General features: G+C 40.4%; 1 protein-coding gene across 1 annotated transcript; it reads left to right on the top strand.

Annotated features, from left to right (window-relative positions):
- Window positions 1-2844: 2844 nt before the first annotated feature.
- LOC130382538 (uncharacterized) lies at window positions 2845-15276 on the top strand. The gene is made up of 2 exons (XM_056590353.1): window positions 2845-6830; window positions 15225-15276. The coding sequence occupies exon 1, from the start codon at window positions 4170-4172 to the stop codon at window positions 5910-5912; it is 1743 nt and encodes a 580-aa protein (XP_056446328.1). The 5' UTR covers window positions 2845-4169; the 3' UTR covers window positions 5913-6830; window positions 15225-15276.
- Window positions 15277-17457: the final 2181 nt, after the last annotated feature.

The raw sequence follows: 17457 nt of genomic DNA, 5'->3' as shown, positions 1-17457 counted from the left end.
TAACGTTCGTGCGCAGGAGCACGCAATTGCGTGATACCGGGTTGTGTGTGGGTAACAAATGACTGTAGTAGTTATAAATGCAGACCATTTGATTAGCTGATGCCCTGAGTCACTGTTTTATATGTCACTGTTTTTAGTAAAGGTATTATAAATAAATAAATAAATAAGTAAACAACAGAGAAGAAGAGAAGATGAAAAGAGCAGGAGAATAGTGTGGAAAGGCAGAAATAAAGAAGTAAACAACAGAGTGAAGGAGAGAAGAGGAAAAGAGCAGGATAATAGTGTGGAAAGGCGGAAATAAAGAAGTAAACGACAGAGGGAAGCTAAGAAGAGAAGAGAAGAAGGGTGAAGAAAAGAAAAGCATTGAGGGAGAAGAGAACAGACGAGAGTCTTACATCTTTTTATATGTTTGACTTGGTAATTATTATTAATTACATCTTGATGATATTTACTAGCTACTGGTCTGGCAGCTGTCTTTGCACATGACACTTAACTTTGGAAGAGAGATTTTTTTCTCATGTATTATTCTATATTTATGTTTTTGACACTGCTGTGCACTACTGATGCATGATATTTGTGGCTGCTGATATTTTGATTTATTAACCTTTTGCAGGGGCGCCACCAGGGATGTTGGGCCCCATGAAAAGATATCACACTGGGTCCCACCATCACACACAGGCAACGCCAACCATGTGCAGTTTCTGTAACCACACCTCTGTGAAGGCTTCAATTATCTTATAGTCCGTTACTAACTTTACAATATCTACTGACACTGAGCTGTGATAATATAACACTGTGAAGACATGCAGGAAACATTCTGCATACTGATAAAGTGTTTGTTTAATTATAAATTTGATTTTCTATTCAAATCCATCAATGATGTTTTTTTATTAACATAACTAATGTTCTAATATTTTTTCAGGGCCCCTGTCAGTCACTGGCCCACAGAATTGTCCTAACTTTTCGCCCCCTAATGGCGCCTCTGACTTTTTGTTTAATAAAAGCTGGTTAAAATACATGAAAAAGTACTAGATTTCAGAAATCTGGTCACCTTACACAAATCGTCGGGAATCCATTTAGGTGGTTCGGCCCACACAGGACAGTAGCCTACAAGACCACACAGAACAAGTCTGACTGGACACACACACACAATACATCACATTAAAACTAGACACACGTTGATAGATAGATAGATAGATAGATAGACAGATAGGCCTAGATAGATAGATATGTTCCGTTATTTGCCTTGCGGAGCCAACCAGTCCCGTGCACGTATGCAAATTAGCCATGTGCGCCAATGTCTATTTGTTTTGAGTGCGACGAATGAGTGCAGATCATGATTTGCAGATGCAGATCAGTGAAACATATTTTAACTAGCCTACTACAGCACGCAGGGGTTTTTGTTCTCGGTTGTAATTAGCCTACATTTTAGGAGTTTTTTTATATTGGGGGGAATCACTGTCCTACTTGTTGTCGAAGCACTTTATCCAACAAGCTAAACCATCTCGGCAATATGGCCAAAGTGTATGGGAGTTCACCGTCTTTGATATGGCTGTCTGTACTAAAAGCATACCGCTCCTTTAAATGCGTCTGCATAATTGTATTGTATGTCATGAGCGACTTGAGCGACCAAAGCGAACAGAAATATTTGCAGCGAAACTTTGTGAGCGACCAAATCGTCTGGTCGCTCCTGGTGTGGACGTACGGTTAAAAAGGAACAATTAAATCAAGCAGCAGAAACAACCGTGGCAAAAAGATGTCAGTGGTATTTCTTCTTATTTACTTTATTTTCCACGGTCACTTTTTGTTTGTGGAGGTAAATGGTAATGAGGAAACCCTTCCGTTTCATTCAAACTCACTTCCGTTTCATTCAAACTCTCTTACACATACTACTATACTCTCTTACATACACTACTACACTGTAAACCCGAATTTTGCTGGTTTGTTATCTTAACAACGGTTTTCTTGTCAATATGACATGGGTGTGTGTAGAAAGTTTATTTAACTTAAAATAATTAATTGACAACGCCTCAACTACATGGAAGTTAACCAAATTGAAAATCAATGTTATGTTAGCTAGATAGTCCAAGCTGAGTTAAAAAACAAGGCTAATTGTGCTTCATTACGTGGTACGTTTTGCGTCACGTGGTACGTTTTGCGTGCCTGCGTGACTTTGAATCCACATTGAAGCGGCCATATTTCTGCGCACAGTCGAAAGGAGAAACGAAGAGGAGTCGTTTATTTGAAAAAAGGTGAGCGTAAATTCTTAAGAAACATTTAATGTGTTTGGTCGTCTGTGATACTCGTTTATTGTAAACTTAACTGAAAAAAATGTTGAGTTATTCTTGGTAATCGTTATTCACCAACGTCTTACTACTTAAACAATATTATATAGTCGAACACAGTACAAATCATCGAAAGTGGTAGGCCTACTTTTACGACGGAGTATTGGGGCCACACGTGAAGAAAAATATATTTTTGCCGTGACGAGATTAAAATCGACACGTCGACTTTAAAGTCAACACTTGGACATCAAACTCGAAATATCGAGGATAAAGTTGAAAAGTCATGTCGACTTTAATCTCGACGTGTGCATTTTCCGTTCCTCTGTCAGCACGCTGACGCTCCGGGCATCCTCCCAAGCGTGCAGCGGATGACACAAAGTAGTCGGCAATAACTCTGGGGTCATTGTTTGTGGTGTAGGCCTCCATCCAAACAATATAGCGACTAAAACCGTCAATGCAACCCATGATGGCAATGCCGCACTTCTACAGCGGATGACTACTTCGTGTCATCCGTTGCACGCTTGGGAGGATGCCCAGAGTGTCTGCGTGCTGACAGGAACGGAAAATGGACACGTCGAGATTAAAGTCGACATGACATTTCAACTTTATTCTCGACATTTCGATTTTAATCTCGTCACGGCAAAAATATTTTTTTGCTTCACGTTTGGCCCTAATACTCCGTCGTAGCCTACTACTTTTCATAGTCACTGGCGGCAAAAAACGAATTAAAATAAATTCAACTAGTAGCTTTTTACACGAGGCACCTATAAAATGGCTGCCATACATAACGTAGCTGTTAAGGGGTACTGCAGGTGCGGGCAGGCCGATACAGAGCACCGTCGAAGCCTCGTGTGTCTCGTCGCCTGGTTGTTCACACGCCAGACACTTCTCGGACGGCAGAGTTGTCCGCCCATTCAATATTTAACCGTTAACCTTCGTTCAAACGTTTAACTAATCTTCAACGCAATCTTCAAGCGGGTTGGTTTCTGACATACGTCAGACCTGTGTTGATGGTAAAACAATAAGTGTTTTTAATTTTTTACTATCATTACCAAGAACACACGTTTGACCTGCTTGAAGATTGCCTTAAAATAAGGGGATTTTTAGACGTGAATGGAACTCTGCCCCGGGTGTTTACCACGCGGCAAGATGGCAGCGGCATTGCCGCATACGTGCCACTGAACAGCGCAGCTCAGGTGATATCTAGTCAGTGTATATAGCTATGGTCGCTAAACGTTTATTTCTTGTTGCACTTGCGCCAAAATAATTAATCGAGTGGAAATATGATTGTTATATATACCAGGCGTTTCTCTGTGGGGACCCCCGTTTATATGGCTTAGAGGCTAGGTGCTTGCTACATCCGGGTGTACTTGGTAGAAGCGAAATGCTAAAAGCAATGCTTGCCTGTCCAATAGTAAGGGGCGAGGGAGGGCCTTCAGACCTGTCATGTAGGCCCCATCCATTTTTTGGGTGAAAACGGATAAGAGTTGATGCGCGCGCAGGCTTGAAGAGCGCGCGCGCGCAGGCTTGATGAGCGCGCGCAGTGTGTGTTAAAAGTTATTAATTCAATTAGGTCTTGTTCAGGTGTTTATTGTGCTCACCTGTAGTCTTTTACAGGTTGTTTTTTTATATTCATTGGCTGCTGTTCAGGTCTTCTGGGTGCTACTGTGTTTCATTTTTATGTAAAAATATTAAAATGTACAAATATTCATACTGTTTTGTGTAAATAGGAAAATATGAAATGGTTATTTAACTACCAATTTTTATTTTGTAAATTGCTATGTGGAAAATATAAAATGCTTATTGAAGTTGCATATCTGTCTTAATTCTCTTTTCTTTCTTTTTCCAGGTCTACATGCTTGAAATGGTAGAATGCAAACATAAATGAGTTGGCTTTGTAAGTACTGTACCTACTTCTCAGAAAATCGTAGAAGAATAATTGAACATTATAGAGCTGTCCATGGACATTTTGGAAGAAACTGTCCATTGCCCTGTATCTACAGTGACTGTCATCGAGTTTTCCGATCACAGCAATCCCTGAAAAACCACTTAACACAACATGGAGTTTCACAGCATGAACCTACTGGACATTTAAACTTTAAAATTAACTGTCAGTTATGCGATTTCAATGAATCAGTGAATATAAAACAGTATTTCTCTCATCTTGGGAAACATCTTAAAAGTAAAGAGACTGTTACTTGCCCCTTTAATCATTGTTCTTTCAAATCAAGGGTTTACTCTACCTTTACTTCACACAAAAGTCGATTTCATAACAATGTCACACTGCAAGACTTGAAATCTGACCTTGTTCTTCAAACAAATGTAAATGAGGGGCACCTGGTTGATCAAGTGCAGTCAGAAATCAGTGATGCTGAATTTTCTGGGGTTGAGAATTTAACCGAGCATGAAGTAAACACTGATACAGTTCAGGCTAGACTTGCATCTTTACTTCTGCGATTGCATACAGTTTTGCATGTCTCAAAGACAGCAGTTCAGCAAATAGTTACAGAATTTAGGGATATTGGTGTTTTAGTTGGTGAGCTAAACAAAAATATTCTTGATAAAGTATTGAGGCAGCATGGTTGTTCCATTGATGAAAGCACTTTAAATATAGTTAAAGATACTTTGTGCCAGACTAATCATTTTAGCTGTCTTTCAGAAGGTGGGTGTTTGGGAACTGACAAAAGAAGGTTATCATTTTTCAAAGAGAACTTCAGTGTTATTAACCCAGTTGAATATGTTTTAGATTTGTCATCAAAACGAACATTTGTTTATGTGTCAATCTTGGGTGTTCTTCAAGTATTGTTGAATAGGGGTGATGTACTTGACAGAGTTTTAGAAGAAAGACAAAAATTTCAATCTGGGCATTATGCATCTTTTTCTGATGCATCATACTGTAAGGAAACTCCACTTATTTCTGGTGAAGATCTAAGTATTTCTCTGGGCTTGTACATTGATGATTTTGAAGTCTGTAATCCTTTAGGAACCTCAAGGAAAAAACATAAATTGTGTGCCATCTATTGGGTAATTGCTAATTTACCTGTAAGAGACCGATCATCCTTATGTACTATATATCTGGCTGCCCTATGCAAAAGTCAAGATGTTAAAACATTTGGTTACAGTCCAATTCTTCAACCATTGCTGAGAGACCTAAAATTGCTTGAAAATCAAGGTATTCACATCAATAGATTAGGAACTAGTGTGAGAGGCACAGTAATATACATTTCATCAGATAATTTGGGGGCACATTCTTTTGCTGGCTTTCAAGAATCATTTAATGTGGACAAGTTTTGCAGATTTTGCCTTGCAGGTCGAAAAGATATTCAAACTTGTTCTGTAAGAAGTGGTGCATTTGTATTGAGAACAAGAGAGTCACATAACCTAGACCTCTCTGAGCTTAAGGACAATGTGACTTTGAAAAGTGTCAATGGGGTAAAAAGGGACTGTGTTCTAAATGAACTACAGTACTTTCATTGCATCACAGGGTTTCCACCTGACCTTTTGCACGATCTTTTGGAAGGCATTGTACCTTTTGAGCTGTGTTTGTGTTTGAAAAAATTAATTCAAAAAAAAAAAATATTTCACTGTAGATCATTTAAATACTGCCATACAGCACTTCCCTTATAAGTTTTCAGACAAAACCAATTGTCCTCAGAAAATTCCAGTAAATTTTCATTTGGTCGGAACAATAGGAGGGAATGGCCATGAGAATTGGACTCTGTTAAGGTTGTTGCCATTAATCATTGGTGAGTTTGTTCCTGAAAATGATAACGCTTGGTCTGTGATTCTCGAAATAAAAGACATTGTTGAAATCTTGGTATCGTCCAGTTTCACAGAAGAAAGCCTCTCTTACTTGGAAGCAAAGATCTTTGAACATAGGAAACTTTTAATAGAAGTGTTTCCTGATGTGAAACTCAAACACAAACATCATTTCCTTGAACATTATCCCGGTCTAATTCGTTGCTTTGGACCCGTGGTGGACTTCTGGACATTTCGCTTTGAAGCTAAACATAGCTTCTTCAAGAAAGCAGCCCGGGATCTAAATAACTTTAAGAACATTGTTTTGTTCTTGGCCAACAAACACCAACTTATGTTGGCATACTTTTTGGACATGCCATGCCTGTACAAGCCAGCAGGTGAAGTAGAAAGAGCAACATACAGTTCCCTAGAAAATCTGTCGACCTTAGTCAAACAAGCTATTCAGCACAAATTCAGTCATCTGACCACTGTTTCACTTGCCACAACAGCCTTTATACATGGGACCAAATATGTAAAGGGCATGTTTGTATCATTTGGAAGCACGAGTGGACTCCCTGACTTCTGTCAAATCCTGTACATTGTGGTAGTGCAGCAAGGCATTCTTTATTCTTCAACCTTTCTCCACCTGGTACCTGGACCACTTCAGATGTTTTGAAGTTTGCAGCACTGATGATCTCCAACTTGCTGTGGTCGAATCTGCAGAGCTGAACCACTACGCCCCCCTGTCAGCCTACCTCTTGCAAGGAAGACACCTGGTTTCTCCCAAGGCATCCCTACTGCACTGAGGTAATAATTTAGCTGATTGTCTTGTGGATAATTATAATTGTGCATTAACCCTGAACTAACCCTGAAGCTTGTTTTGATTATAAGACTACCTTATGTTTTATACTTTTCTATAGCTCATCTTTCACCGCCAAAATAAACATTCAAAATTATCTCTGGTCTTGTTTTCTAGCTTATTCATTCCATGATTGGTAACATTTTGGTCATCATAATCACATCAGGCATGCCATATGATGGTCTGATTGCCAAAACGTTGCCTTTCATTTAATAAATATGCGAAAAACGAGATGTGTGCGGTACTTTCCTCTTAAAGGTAATCCAGGGTTTCCCGCAGAAAATGTGTTAGTTTAGTTGGGGGGGGGTGCAACTCTTTTATAAAGGTGGTATTATGGTATAGATCATGCTTATTTTCATGCAAGCTGTCATACTGTTGCCCTGAAGCCTGATCTTTACACGGAGAGTGAATATAGTTTAGATTGTTTTATACTAAACTATAATATTCACCATTAAAAAAAATTAGAATTAAGCAGCCGTGTGTTGATAAGGCGGCCGAAACCCTGCCTACACTGAAAAAAATTTGAAGTGTTATTTACTTGAGAAAACTTAGGAAAGCTTTTGCACTTAGAAATTGTAGTAAATTCTACAAGGGTGATCATGAAGTAAACTTTACTTGCAGATATAAGTTTATTTTACTAGCAAACCTCAGGTAACTTACTAATGATTATTCATATAGTCATTGAATTTTACTCTTTCCTTCTTTGTAAGTTTTACTTAGACTCTGACTGCTTCAAACTGAATAATCTCATCTGAAATCAATGGCTTTTCAAGGTAATTTTTAAATACTTATTCTAACTTTTATTTATGGACTATATTTAAGTAACATTTACACAACATTTTACATAATTTTTCTGCAGTTTAAATTGCCTAAATTTGTTCTAAATGTTTTTGTTTATTGAAACAATGACTTAAAAAAAAAGAATGAAGCAACTGTTTCATTTAACAACACTTATTTTTAATTGAAAAATATTTCTCAATAAAACATTTTACAAGTTTGCATCGCAAAACAACAACAAGGTATATAGTTCACCCTAAGAAGATTTTTATTATTATTTATTTATTCTTTTAACAAAGCCAAAACACAATTTTGTGATGTTTTTTTCAAAACATCTTAGGGTGGCTAAAATGGGTCTGAGGTAGCTTGTTAAAGACACAATGACAAGTTCAGGAACTGTTTGCATAGAGCATACGTATCTTTTGGATCCTTTTTAACCTTAACCTCTCGAAAAAAACATTTGACATGCGTCAGGAACCTTTAGTGCATCGTAAAAGACATGCTTATTATTCGAACATTTCGACTTAAAGAACAGTGTTTTGCCCTGAGATTCTAAACGTCTGTTTCTGTATCATGAATATCCTACAAAAATCAGAGCATCTTGACACTAAAAAAAGACACAATGACAAATTCAGGAACTGTTTGCATAGAGCATACGTATCTTTTGGATCCTTTTTAACCTTAACCTCTTGAAAAAAACATTTGACATGCTTCAGGAACCTTTAGTGCATCTTAAAAGACATGCTTATTATTCGAACATTTCGACTTAAAGAACAGTGTTTTGCCCTGAGATTCTAAACGTCTGTTTCTGTATCATGAATATCCTACAAAAATCAGAGCATCTTGACACTAAAAAAAGACACAATGACAAATTCAGGAACTGTTTGCATAGAGCATACGTATCTTTTGGATCCTTTTTAACCTTAACCTCTCGAAAAAAACATTTGACATGCTTCAGGAACCTTTAGTGCATCTTAAAAGACATGCTTATTATTCGAACATTTCGACTTAAAGAACAGTGTTTTGCCCTGAGATTCTAAACGTCTGTTTCTGTATCATGAATATCCTACAAAAATCAGAGCATCTTGACACTAAAAAGTGCGATAATTCGCCCCCCCCATTCCTTTCTTCCTTCCTCCTTCCTTGAACCGAAGACAGCACAATTGTTAATACAGTGCAACAAGGTGAAATAAAAATTATAATTAAAACAAGAGAAAAATAATAAAATAGACAAATAGCCACATAAACAACTTGTTCTTTTCTTTTAGTGCCCTGTTTGAAAGGACAAGTCTTGGGTCAAACGTGCACTCAAGCTATAAGCTTGTTTCGCAGAGACTGGATTTTCGGGGACAGCTTAAGGACATCAAGCTCTAGAAGAAGTTTTTGAAATACTTCAAAAGTGTACTTTATTTTTGGTGGGTAACTCAAGTTCATGGCATAAATTATGCCCATCAGCAGGAGACAGGCCTTTGCAACACTCCCACAGTTGTCAAGTACCTCAGTCCCTTCAACAACAATCGACACATTAGTGTCGGACGCACCTTCATCATCTTCACTTGTGTGGAAGACACAGATCTTCAGGACTTGCTCAGCCTGGTCCTCTTGAGCTGCCTCTCTGCTGATATCCTGTAAAATATATGTAAATCCACGTTCAGGTGCATAGTACAGCTTAATTTTTTATTCAAGTTATAGACTAGTGTCAAAAATATCAATATTTCAATACCTATCGATCCTAAATATTTGAAATAAATTCACTGACTTTAGGAAGTTTAGAAATCGAGTCTTTGAATCATGCAAAAAAGGGAGACTGAAACTGAGCAGGTAAGGGGGTAGCAGGGAACTAGAGAGTGCATCCTATATGATGATGTTGTCATTTGTCTCTTTTGTGTATGCATTTTTGTTGTTAGGGTCTGGAAACATAACCTTTGCGTGTGTACTGTCTGCTGCGAAAAATGAAGCATTTTTTAAAATCAAATTTGGAAAATATTTGGGCAATTTTATTTTTCTCAAAGGGACCAATAAAGGCTCCATTTTAAAAAATTGGAATTTTCTGACAATTATTTGATGGTTCAAGCAAGTTGTATTTAAAGGGGAAGTGATTAAGAATTCAATATAATGTACTCAAACGAACTTTGTGATCTGAAAATGTTTGAATTTACCTTGTAGTCCTTGAAGAGTTCCCCTGAAGATTCCCCCAGGAATTCCATCAGGGCGCGAATAATGGCCTCCCGTCTCGCTTCAATGTGTCGCTGTTTTAACAGACAGAAGATACTTGTGTAGGAAGTACCATATGAATTCACTAATCGATACATGTCAATAGAAGCAACATAAAAATTCATACAAAACTATGATATCCTGGATCTGCATTGGTTGGTCCTCAGAGGGCATTACTCTTAACTTCTGTAGGTTGGTGACCCAAAGTGGGTCACCAGTTGCCAGTTAGCAGAGTGAAATGTCAATTTTGTGAATTTATTTTCCAAATTAAAATAGACAAGAGCATGATTTTTCACTGTGTTAAACTTAGGTGCATCTCTCTCTACCGCCATTTCTTGCCCTCTCTCCCCACCTGTGTGTGTGTGTGTGTGTGTGTGGTGTGTGTGTGTGTGTGTGTGTGTGTGTGTGTGTGTGTGTGTGTGTGTGTGTGTGTGTGTGTGTGTGTGTGTGTGTGTGTGTGTGTGTGTGTGTGTGTGTGTGTGTGCGTGTGTGTCCCAGCAAAACATAACATTTCTGTAATCGGTCTTGAGCCGAAAAAGTTTGGGAACCCCTGCTTTACCTGGCTGAGTGAATCCAGAAGTGGTCGTATTTTGGTCCCAGCTACTCCGCCCTTTTTACTGAATATCTCCTGCATTTTTGGAGTGTAGAAGTCCAGTTTAGTAAGAAAAGTTCTTTCCAAGGGAACCGTCGTGATTCTTTTGAATTCCTCCTTGATCTGAAAAAAGGAGGTACGATTATGCTATTTACTTTATTCTTTTCACAAACACTATTTCTTAATGGATTTATAAATGCAACACACAGACTTGTTTTACCTGAACTTCAGAGAAAAGAGCAGGCCATTTCTCCCGGAAATCTTGGATGGCGGGGCACTGCTTGACAACTTCCTGTCTTCGGAAGGAGAAAGATCTTTCCATTTTCTCAGATATTACCCTCTCGTTGTTTTTCTTCTTCATTTCTTGCAACATGTCTACCCTCTCCTTCTCTAAAGTGTCTTCCGTTTCCCCAATTGGCAGTGGAGGCAGGTAGTTTACCTCTGCTTTCTTGGGCCTTTTTATGCCTTTGCTTGAACCCGTCTCATTTGAGCTCCGTCCTTTCAGCGAGTTCACTTCCAGCTCTGGACAGGCAAGTTGACGGCCTCTCAATTTTGCACGGTAATTCCCCATTTTCCATTTCATCCTCTGCTGCCACCCATAAAGGCCATTAAAAGATCCTGGTTCCCTGAGACATGGGAACTTTTCGATTAAGGCTTCGACCACTGTCAAAATTTGAATCCCTGTGGGGTATGCCGTGTAACCAAAAACCACCTCTGCAAGCTTCTCAAGTACACTGCTTGTCAAACTTGGGTGGTTGAGCAGGGAACCATCCTTCAGGAATGCTTGGTTTCCAGCCTGCAAATGTTGTTCTACGTCAAAGGAAAATGTCGGTATTTCAAATCTGGCTGGCCACGGTTGAGAGCGTCGTAAAGTTCCACTTTCATCAGGGGAGGAGAGAATGATGGTGTCTGATGATGATGATGATGAGTGGATGGAGATAGCATCAGAGGATTCTCGTGGTGGAGGCGAGTCAAACTCCATTTCTTGCACTGAACTGAGAGTGAGGACAACTGGCTTTACTGGCACAACTTTTAATGTTGCCTTATCCTCCACATCTCCAATGCTGGTTAGAGTGAAAAACTGCCCATTGAAATCACTGTCGTGGTAAAGCACAGAAAAATCCATAGGAATATCAAAAGATTCTCTGATAGCACAAATAAGGTCTGTGAGGCTGCTTGGTATGCCTGCAGGTAGAATCAGTTTGCGAATATCGTCGTCTCCAAAAATTATGCGGAGCTTTGCTGGGGTGCCCATCCTGGCAGAGCTGCATTAAAACACAAAAATTGATTGATAGTCTTTACAGACATTCCTTCTGATTTGAAGTTGCAACTATATACAGTGTGCTGACGTTAACTCATTAAAATATGATCATTATCTACAATAAAGTCCAGAAAAAAAGTCCTAATTTGTGACCAGAAATAAATGCTGGTTGTTACAAATATGATGAGATGTGATGAATAATCTGTGCAGCACCTAAGGCTGTCGACTTGAAAACCCCTGTGAATGAATCTGTGGATGGATACAGGATAGGGGTCCAGACAAAAAAGTTCAAAAAGTTCAAACTCGAATTTCAACAAACATCCCGCATTTGTGACCACTAATAAGGGAGGCAAATGTGGTGCTTCAAGGTTACCAGATGTCTTCCTGCCAGAGTGTATGTCGCCAAAGGATAAAAATCTGGAAGATCCTTTTGCTCAATTACTTTCTCATTGCGTGTGTTCTCCAACTCAAAACTTCTAAGGTGCTCATTGTACCATGCCATTTTTAGTCTAATGATAAACCCTGGTTTGTTATTAACTATTATAATTTGTAGCACCTCTGCAAAGTCTGGCAACCCAGCAGTACAACCATGGCACACAACCATTCCAGCAGCATAGGTTGTCCCTGAACAGTTCACAGAGTTGGCAATATGTACTCTTGTGACACCTGGAAATCTGCACTTCAATGCGTCTTTAATGTCATCCTTCAGAACATCCAAAGACACCTCTGTAGTTTTTGTAACCAAGAATGATGGTTTGACTGCATTCGAATCGTGGAGATGGTTTGCAATCATGAGCTGGTGCTTGTTTGCAAGAGAAAGCAAGATATTCTTGAAACATCCTGTGTGTCTGACAACTCTCTTGAAGAAGCTGTGCTTTGCTTCGAATCTCATGGTCCACAGAGCAGCTACAGGACCAAATTCTCGGATAAGCTGAAGATAGTGCTCAAGAAAATGGTGCTTAGGAATGAGCCTCTGTTGAGGAAAAGCTTCAAGAAGTCTGCTCCGATGTTCAGATATTAAACTGTCAAGATAACAAATGCTTTCCTCTGTATGACTTGGTGACATAACAAGCTCCAAAATGCTTTTCAAAGTCATTAGCATCTGCCATGCAGGCTCATCTTCAGGTACTTTCAAACCTATCATCAGAGGCAGCAGACGTAGTAGGCACCAATTCTCATGAGCATTGCCTCCCACCGATTTACGTTTTGAAAAGTTGCCTGGGACAAGATGAGGGCGATTTGTCTTATCACTCCACTTGTAAGGGAACTGTTGGATGACATCATTTAGTTCAAAAAGTGTTTCATGCATTCTTTGCGTGTGCGTCTGAAGATGTCGTGTGCAAAGTTTGGTGTCAATTGGTCAAGAATGTGGGAGGAGTAGCGAAAATACAGTTTTGCGGTTTTCGCGATTTTGCGAAAAAAAAAATTATAGACGCAAATGGGCGTGGCCTATGCCAAAAGATGCAGCAGACTCCAGTGAATATGTGGGTACAAGTTTTGAGTGTGGGAGGTTCGGTGTGGGAGTTATAGCCCCAAACGCGTATTCCTTGGTATAGCGCCACCTAGTGGCCGGCGTGTCTGGATTTTGTCGTCGGCGTAGTCCTCACGGACCTGGATCTAGTCATGCAATTGGCGTGTGTGCAACATTTACGGTTTGGGCTGTATTCCCACTTTACGGGGGAATAATAACTAGAACTGCAAGCAGTTATGCAGGGGTCCAAGAAGTGTGCATTTCGCCGGCACAACGCGACAAGAAATGTGCATTTCGCCGGCACAACGCGAAGCATGTGTTCAAAACGCTACCCTGAACCTGTGGATACAAAGGATTTGACTGTGGTAGGAGTAGCGAGAAGTCAGTGTAGCGTTTTCGCAGCGAAATTTTGTAGAAGATATACAATTTCCTCGTTTATTGCGCCCCCTAAATGGCGAAATTTTCCGAATTTTTTATTTAATTTTTATTTAATAAATTCTATGTATATAATATTTATTTATTCATTCATTTATTATATACGGAGACCACCAGACCTCCTTGAAGCAACGAAAATGGTCTATTAAGTTCAAGATGGGTGGGTGAGAATAGGGATATAGCGCCATACGTCAATATGAATTTAATTTATATATATCTGCCTACTTTCATTTGCATTGGAGCAAAATCCGTGGCCATATAACCGATATTTAAGTGATTCCATGAAGCCACCATGGATTTTGAGTTAAGCGCCCGTGGTAATTTCACGGATTTCTGTGAGCCCGGTTGAAAAAAAGTTATGGTAAAGGTACACCAATTTTATTGTACACATAACCACTTGGATCAGATGATGCATCTGCCTCCAGCATCTGCCGATACTTGCCAATCAACAAGCAGCCATGGATCTGAAGAAGATGTTTGAGTCACATCAAGATGCAAACCAGTCGTTAAATGAGGAGGCAGATCTTGCCCTTGCCATCGAAGAATCTCTTCAGGAATTTGAAGTACAATTTGGATCCGTTGTTGGAGATGATGAGGATAATCAAGACTCCACCCTTCCCTGGAATCCACATGACTTGAACAGTATGCAGTCGTGATGGGCAAAATGATTATTTTCCGGGAACTAGTTCTTTCAGTTCGGTTCACTATAACGATTCGTTCGTTTGATTCGTTCGTTACGTCAGATTACGTCATTTGACGGGGAATCTCAGAGGTGTCATGACCCCACCCCCCCCGCACGAGACGGCCCTGAGCTAAATTTAAGCGACTTCTAGGCTCTACCCCCCGTGGAAATCGACAAGATATACTATATAGTTTATCCAAACGTCCCACCAATATTTATATCACTTGCTTTACCCTCTATATGTCATTCATGGTTTTATATTTATAATTTTTTTTTACTATACATTTAATTCTTCATTATTCAGGCATTACAGAACTTTCATGGTCATAAATAAAAAATACGAACTGCAGTTTAATTTCTCTGCTCTTGAATTGATGTAGAATGGAGCAAAGACTCCTGATTGGGAAATGCAAAATATGTTTGACAGTGGAAGGGATTTACGTGGTTGATTGCTTGTTGTGGCACTCATGTAAGGCAGAATTTTCCCGGTGGCAGTCGAAACGCCAGCCGGAATTGAGCTGCCAAGCCGCACTGAATCGAACCGCACCCCGCGGTGAAACGAGGGGGGATAAACAGAAACTAATATAAGTTTTCAATCAAAGGTGCGCTTGGAAACAAAAAAAAGCGAAATTACGAAACACATTCAGTCTTGAGACTAGTTCGAATCAGCTATTTATCTACGATATGTAATGTAAAAGGGGCTGGTCTGGACCCCAGGCTTTATGAAGAATAAAATATGGTATCTGGGAAAATATGCTTGGAAAATATAGAATATTAATTTTCATATGAAAAATGTGACATAACAACATATTGGAAAAAACATTTAATCAAACAATGAACTAAAAAACATAGAATCAAATTAGATTCAATCAATTTCCATTTTAAAACATTATTTGCTTCGCCTTTTCAGGCTTGAGCCTGCTCTGCCGCTGGGAGATGACCATCCCCATCTTACTGAAGACCCTCTCGGATGGAACAGATGTTGCCAAATGCACAACCTTGCCAGCATGAGCTGCGTCAACCGTGGGTAAAACCAACTGACGGTCTTCCACCAGGCCAGCGGGTTGGATGAGCGAGGCAACATGGGCTCCTCAAGGTAGGAGTGCATCTCCAGCGTCGCTTCAGCTTCATTTGATGAGTTCTCCCCAGACACCAGACAGACGACTTCATCGCCGAATTCTCCCCAGACGCTGCTCTCTTAACTGAGGCCCCTGCTGCTGCTCCTGCAGCCTCTGCAGCCTGCTCTGGGTTGGAGTTCAACACCTGCCAGCAGCACGAGTGAGGCGCTCTACCACCTCAGAGGCAGCTTGGCTGGTTGAAAAGGCTCTTTTCCTGAATCTTTGGTCCAGAAGTGATTGCTTCAACTAGGTGGGCTTCCTGCTCAAGCCTGTGGAAACGGTGGGCCAGCTCATTGTTGAGGAAACTCTCAACATTGCTCCTCCGTTTGGCTGAACTGGTTTGACCTGAGGTGGAGCTCTGTGACCCTCTGGAGCCCCTTTGCCAGAAGAATGACCTTTGAGGCTGTCACATACCTGCAGTGGGGAAATGTGTAGTTTTGTAAATAGTTTAGTTGTTTTAGTTAGTTAGTTAGTTAATGTAAATAGTTCAGTAGTATAGTCATCATTAATTTTGTAAATAGTTTAGTTGGTTAGTTAATGTAAATAGTTTTTTATTAGTATAGTTATTTTAACTGTTTTATCTCTTTTAATCTATATATTTATTTATTACTTAATGAACTTACTTATCAGCGCTGACTTCTCTGGTGACGTCCTCAAATGGACTCAGCACCTCACAGGCCCCTGCAACCTCCAACCATTCTTCTTCGGTCAATGTAACCATTTTGGGGTTGACCAGTGCCAGAGTGGCTATAATCCCATCCTTTAGTTTATAGACTCGCTCAAGCATGTAGAATGTGGAGTTCCACCGGGTCGGACAATCTTGGATCAGCTTGAGGTCGGGGAGGTCCATCTGCTTCAGGGTATCGTGGAGTTTTTTAGCAGATGTGCAGCTCTTGTGGAAGTACTCCACGATCGTTTTCACATTACCAACAGTGGCAGAGATGACCTTCAGACCACATTTCACCACCAGGTTCAGAGTGCGGGCAAAGCATGGTTGGTGAGTCCAGCCTAGCACTTTGACCATGAGGATCATATTTTTTGCATTGTCTGTCGCACATGCCACAATTTTGTCCTAAATTTCCCACTCAATGACTATTTTTCTCATGAATTCAGCCATGTTTGCAGCTGTATGGCGTTCACTGAACTCAATACAGTCCAGCAGGCAAGAGACCATTTCGAAGTCGTGAATGAAATGTGCAGTCACAGCGAGGAAGCTGGTTGTGGTACGAGAGGTCCAGCCGTCCGTCATCAAACAGATTGCTGGTGCCTGACTAACTTTGTCCATTACCTTCACTTTGGTTTTTTCGTACAGACTCGGCATGATGATCTTCGAGATGGTCTTCCTGCTGGGTGGAACATACCAAGGATTGAGGGCCTTGGTATATGCCCTGAAGCCTGTGTCCTCCACCATGGAAAAGGGATGGAGGTCTTTGGTGAACATTAGCATCAGGGCATCATCAACTGACCTTTGCGGCATTGGTGGCATTGGCTTTTGAATAAAATCAGTCAACCGGGTCTGTCCTCCATACAGGCGTGTTCCTGAAGGTGGTGCTGAGGCTCGTGGTGCAGGGTTTGCAGCAGGAGTAGGAGCAGCAGCAGAAGCAGCAGCAGGAGCAGGAGCAGCAGCAGGAGCAGCAGCAGGAGCAGCAGTGCCCCTGCCCTCCTGTCCCCTCTGCTCCAAAGTTAGCCTTGCATGCAATGTAGGATGCATAGTCCTCAGGTGGCGGTAGAGGTTGGCGGTCGAGCCTCCTTTAAAAGAGATTTTCTTTTTGCAGACCCTGCATGATGTCAGGACATCATTGACACAAATAAATTCATTCCACACAGCACTTGTTTTTCGTGTCGGATTCATCTTTCTTTGTTGAAGGTCAAAATGTCTGCCCTGCCCTCTACTCACGTTAAATGATTAAGGGTGTGTGTGAGGGGCGGGGGGGGGGTAGTGGTGGTTTGAGGGTTGTGTGTAACAGCAATTTATAGTCATTTATATGTAATCAAACGATGGCAATTACATTTTGAGTTAACAAA

The sequence above is a fragment of the Gadus chalcogrammus genome, chromosome 5 (assembly GCF_026213295.1).
Source record: "Gadus chalcogrammus isolate NIFS_2021 chromosome 5, NIFS_Gcha_1.0, whole genome shotgun sequence".
Classification (NCBI taxonomy): Eukaryota; Metazoa; Chordata; class Actinopteri; order Gadiformes; family Gadidae; genus Gadus; species Gadus chalcogrammus.
Note: the sequence above shows the minus strand (reverse complement) of the source record. Positions and strands in the feature narration are given on the sequence as shown.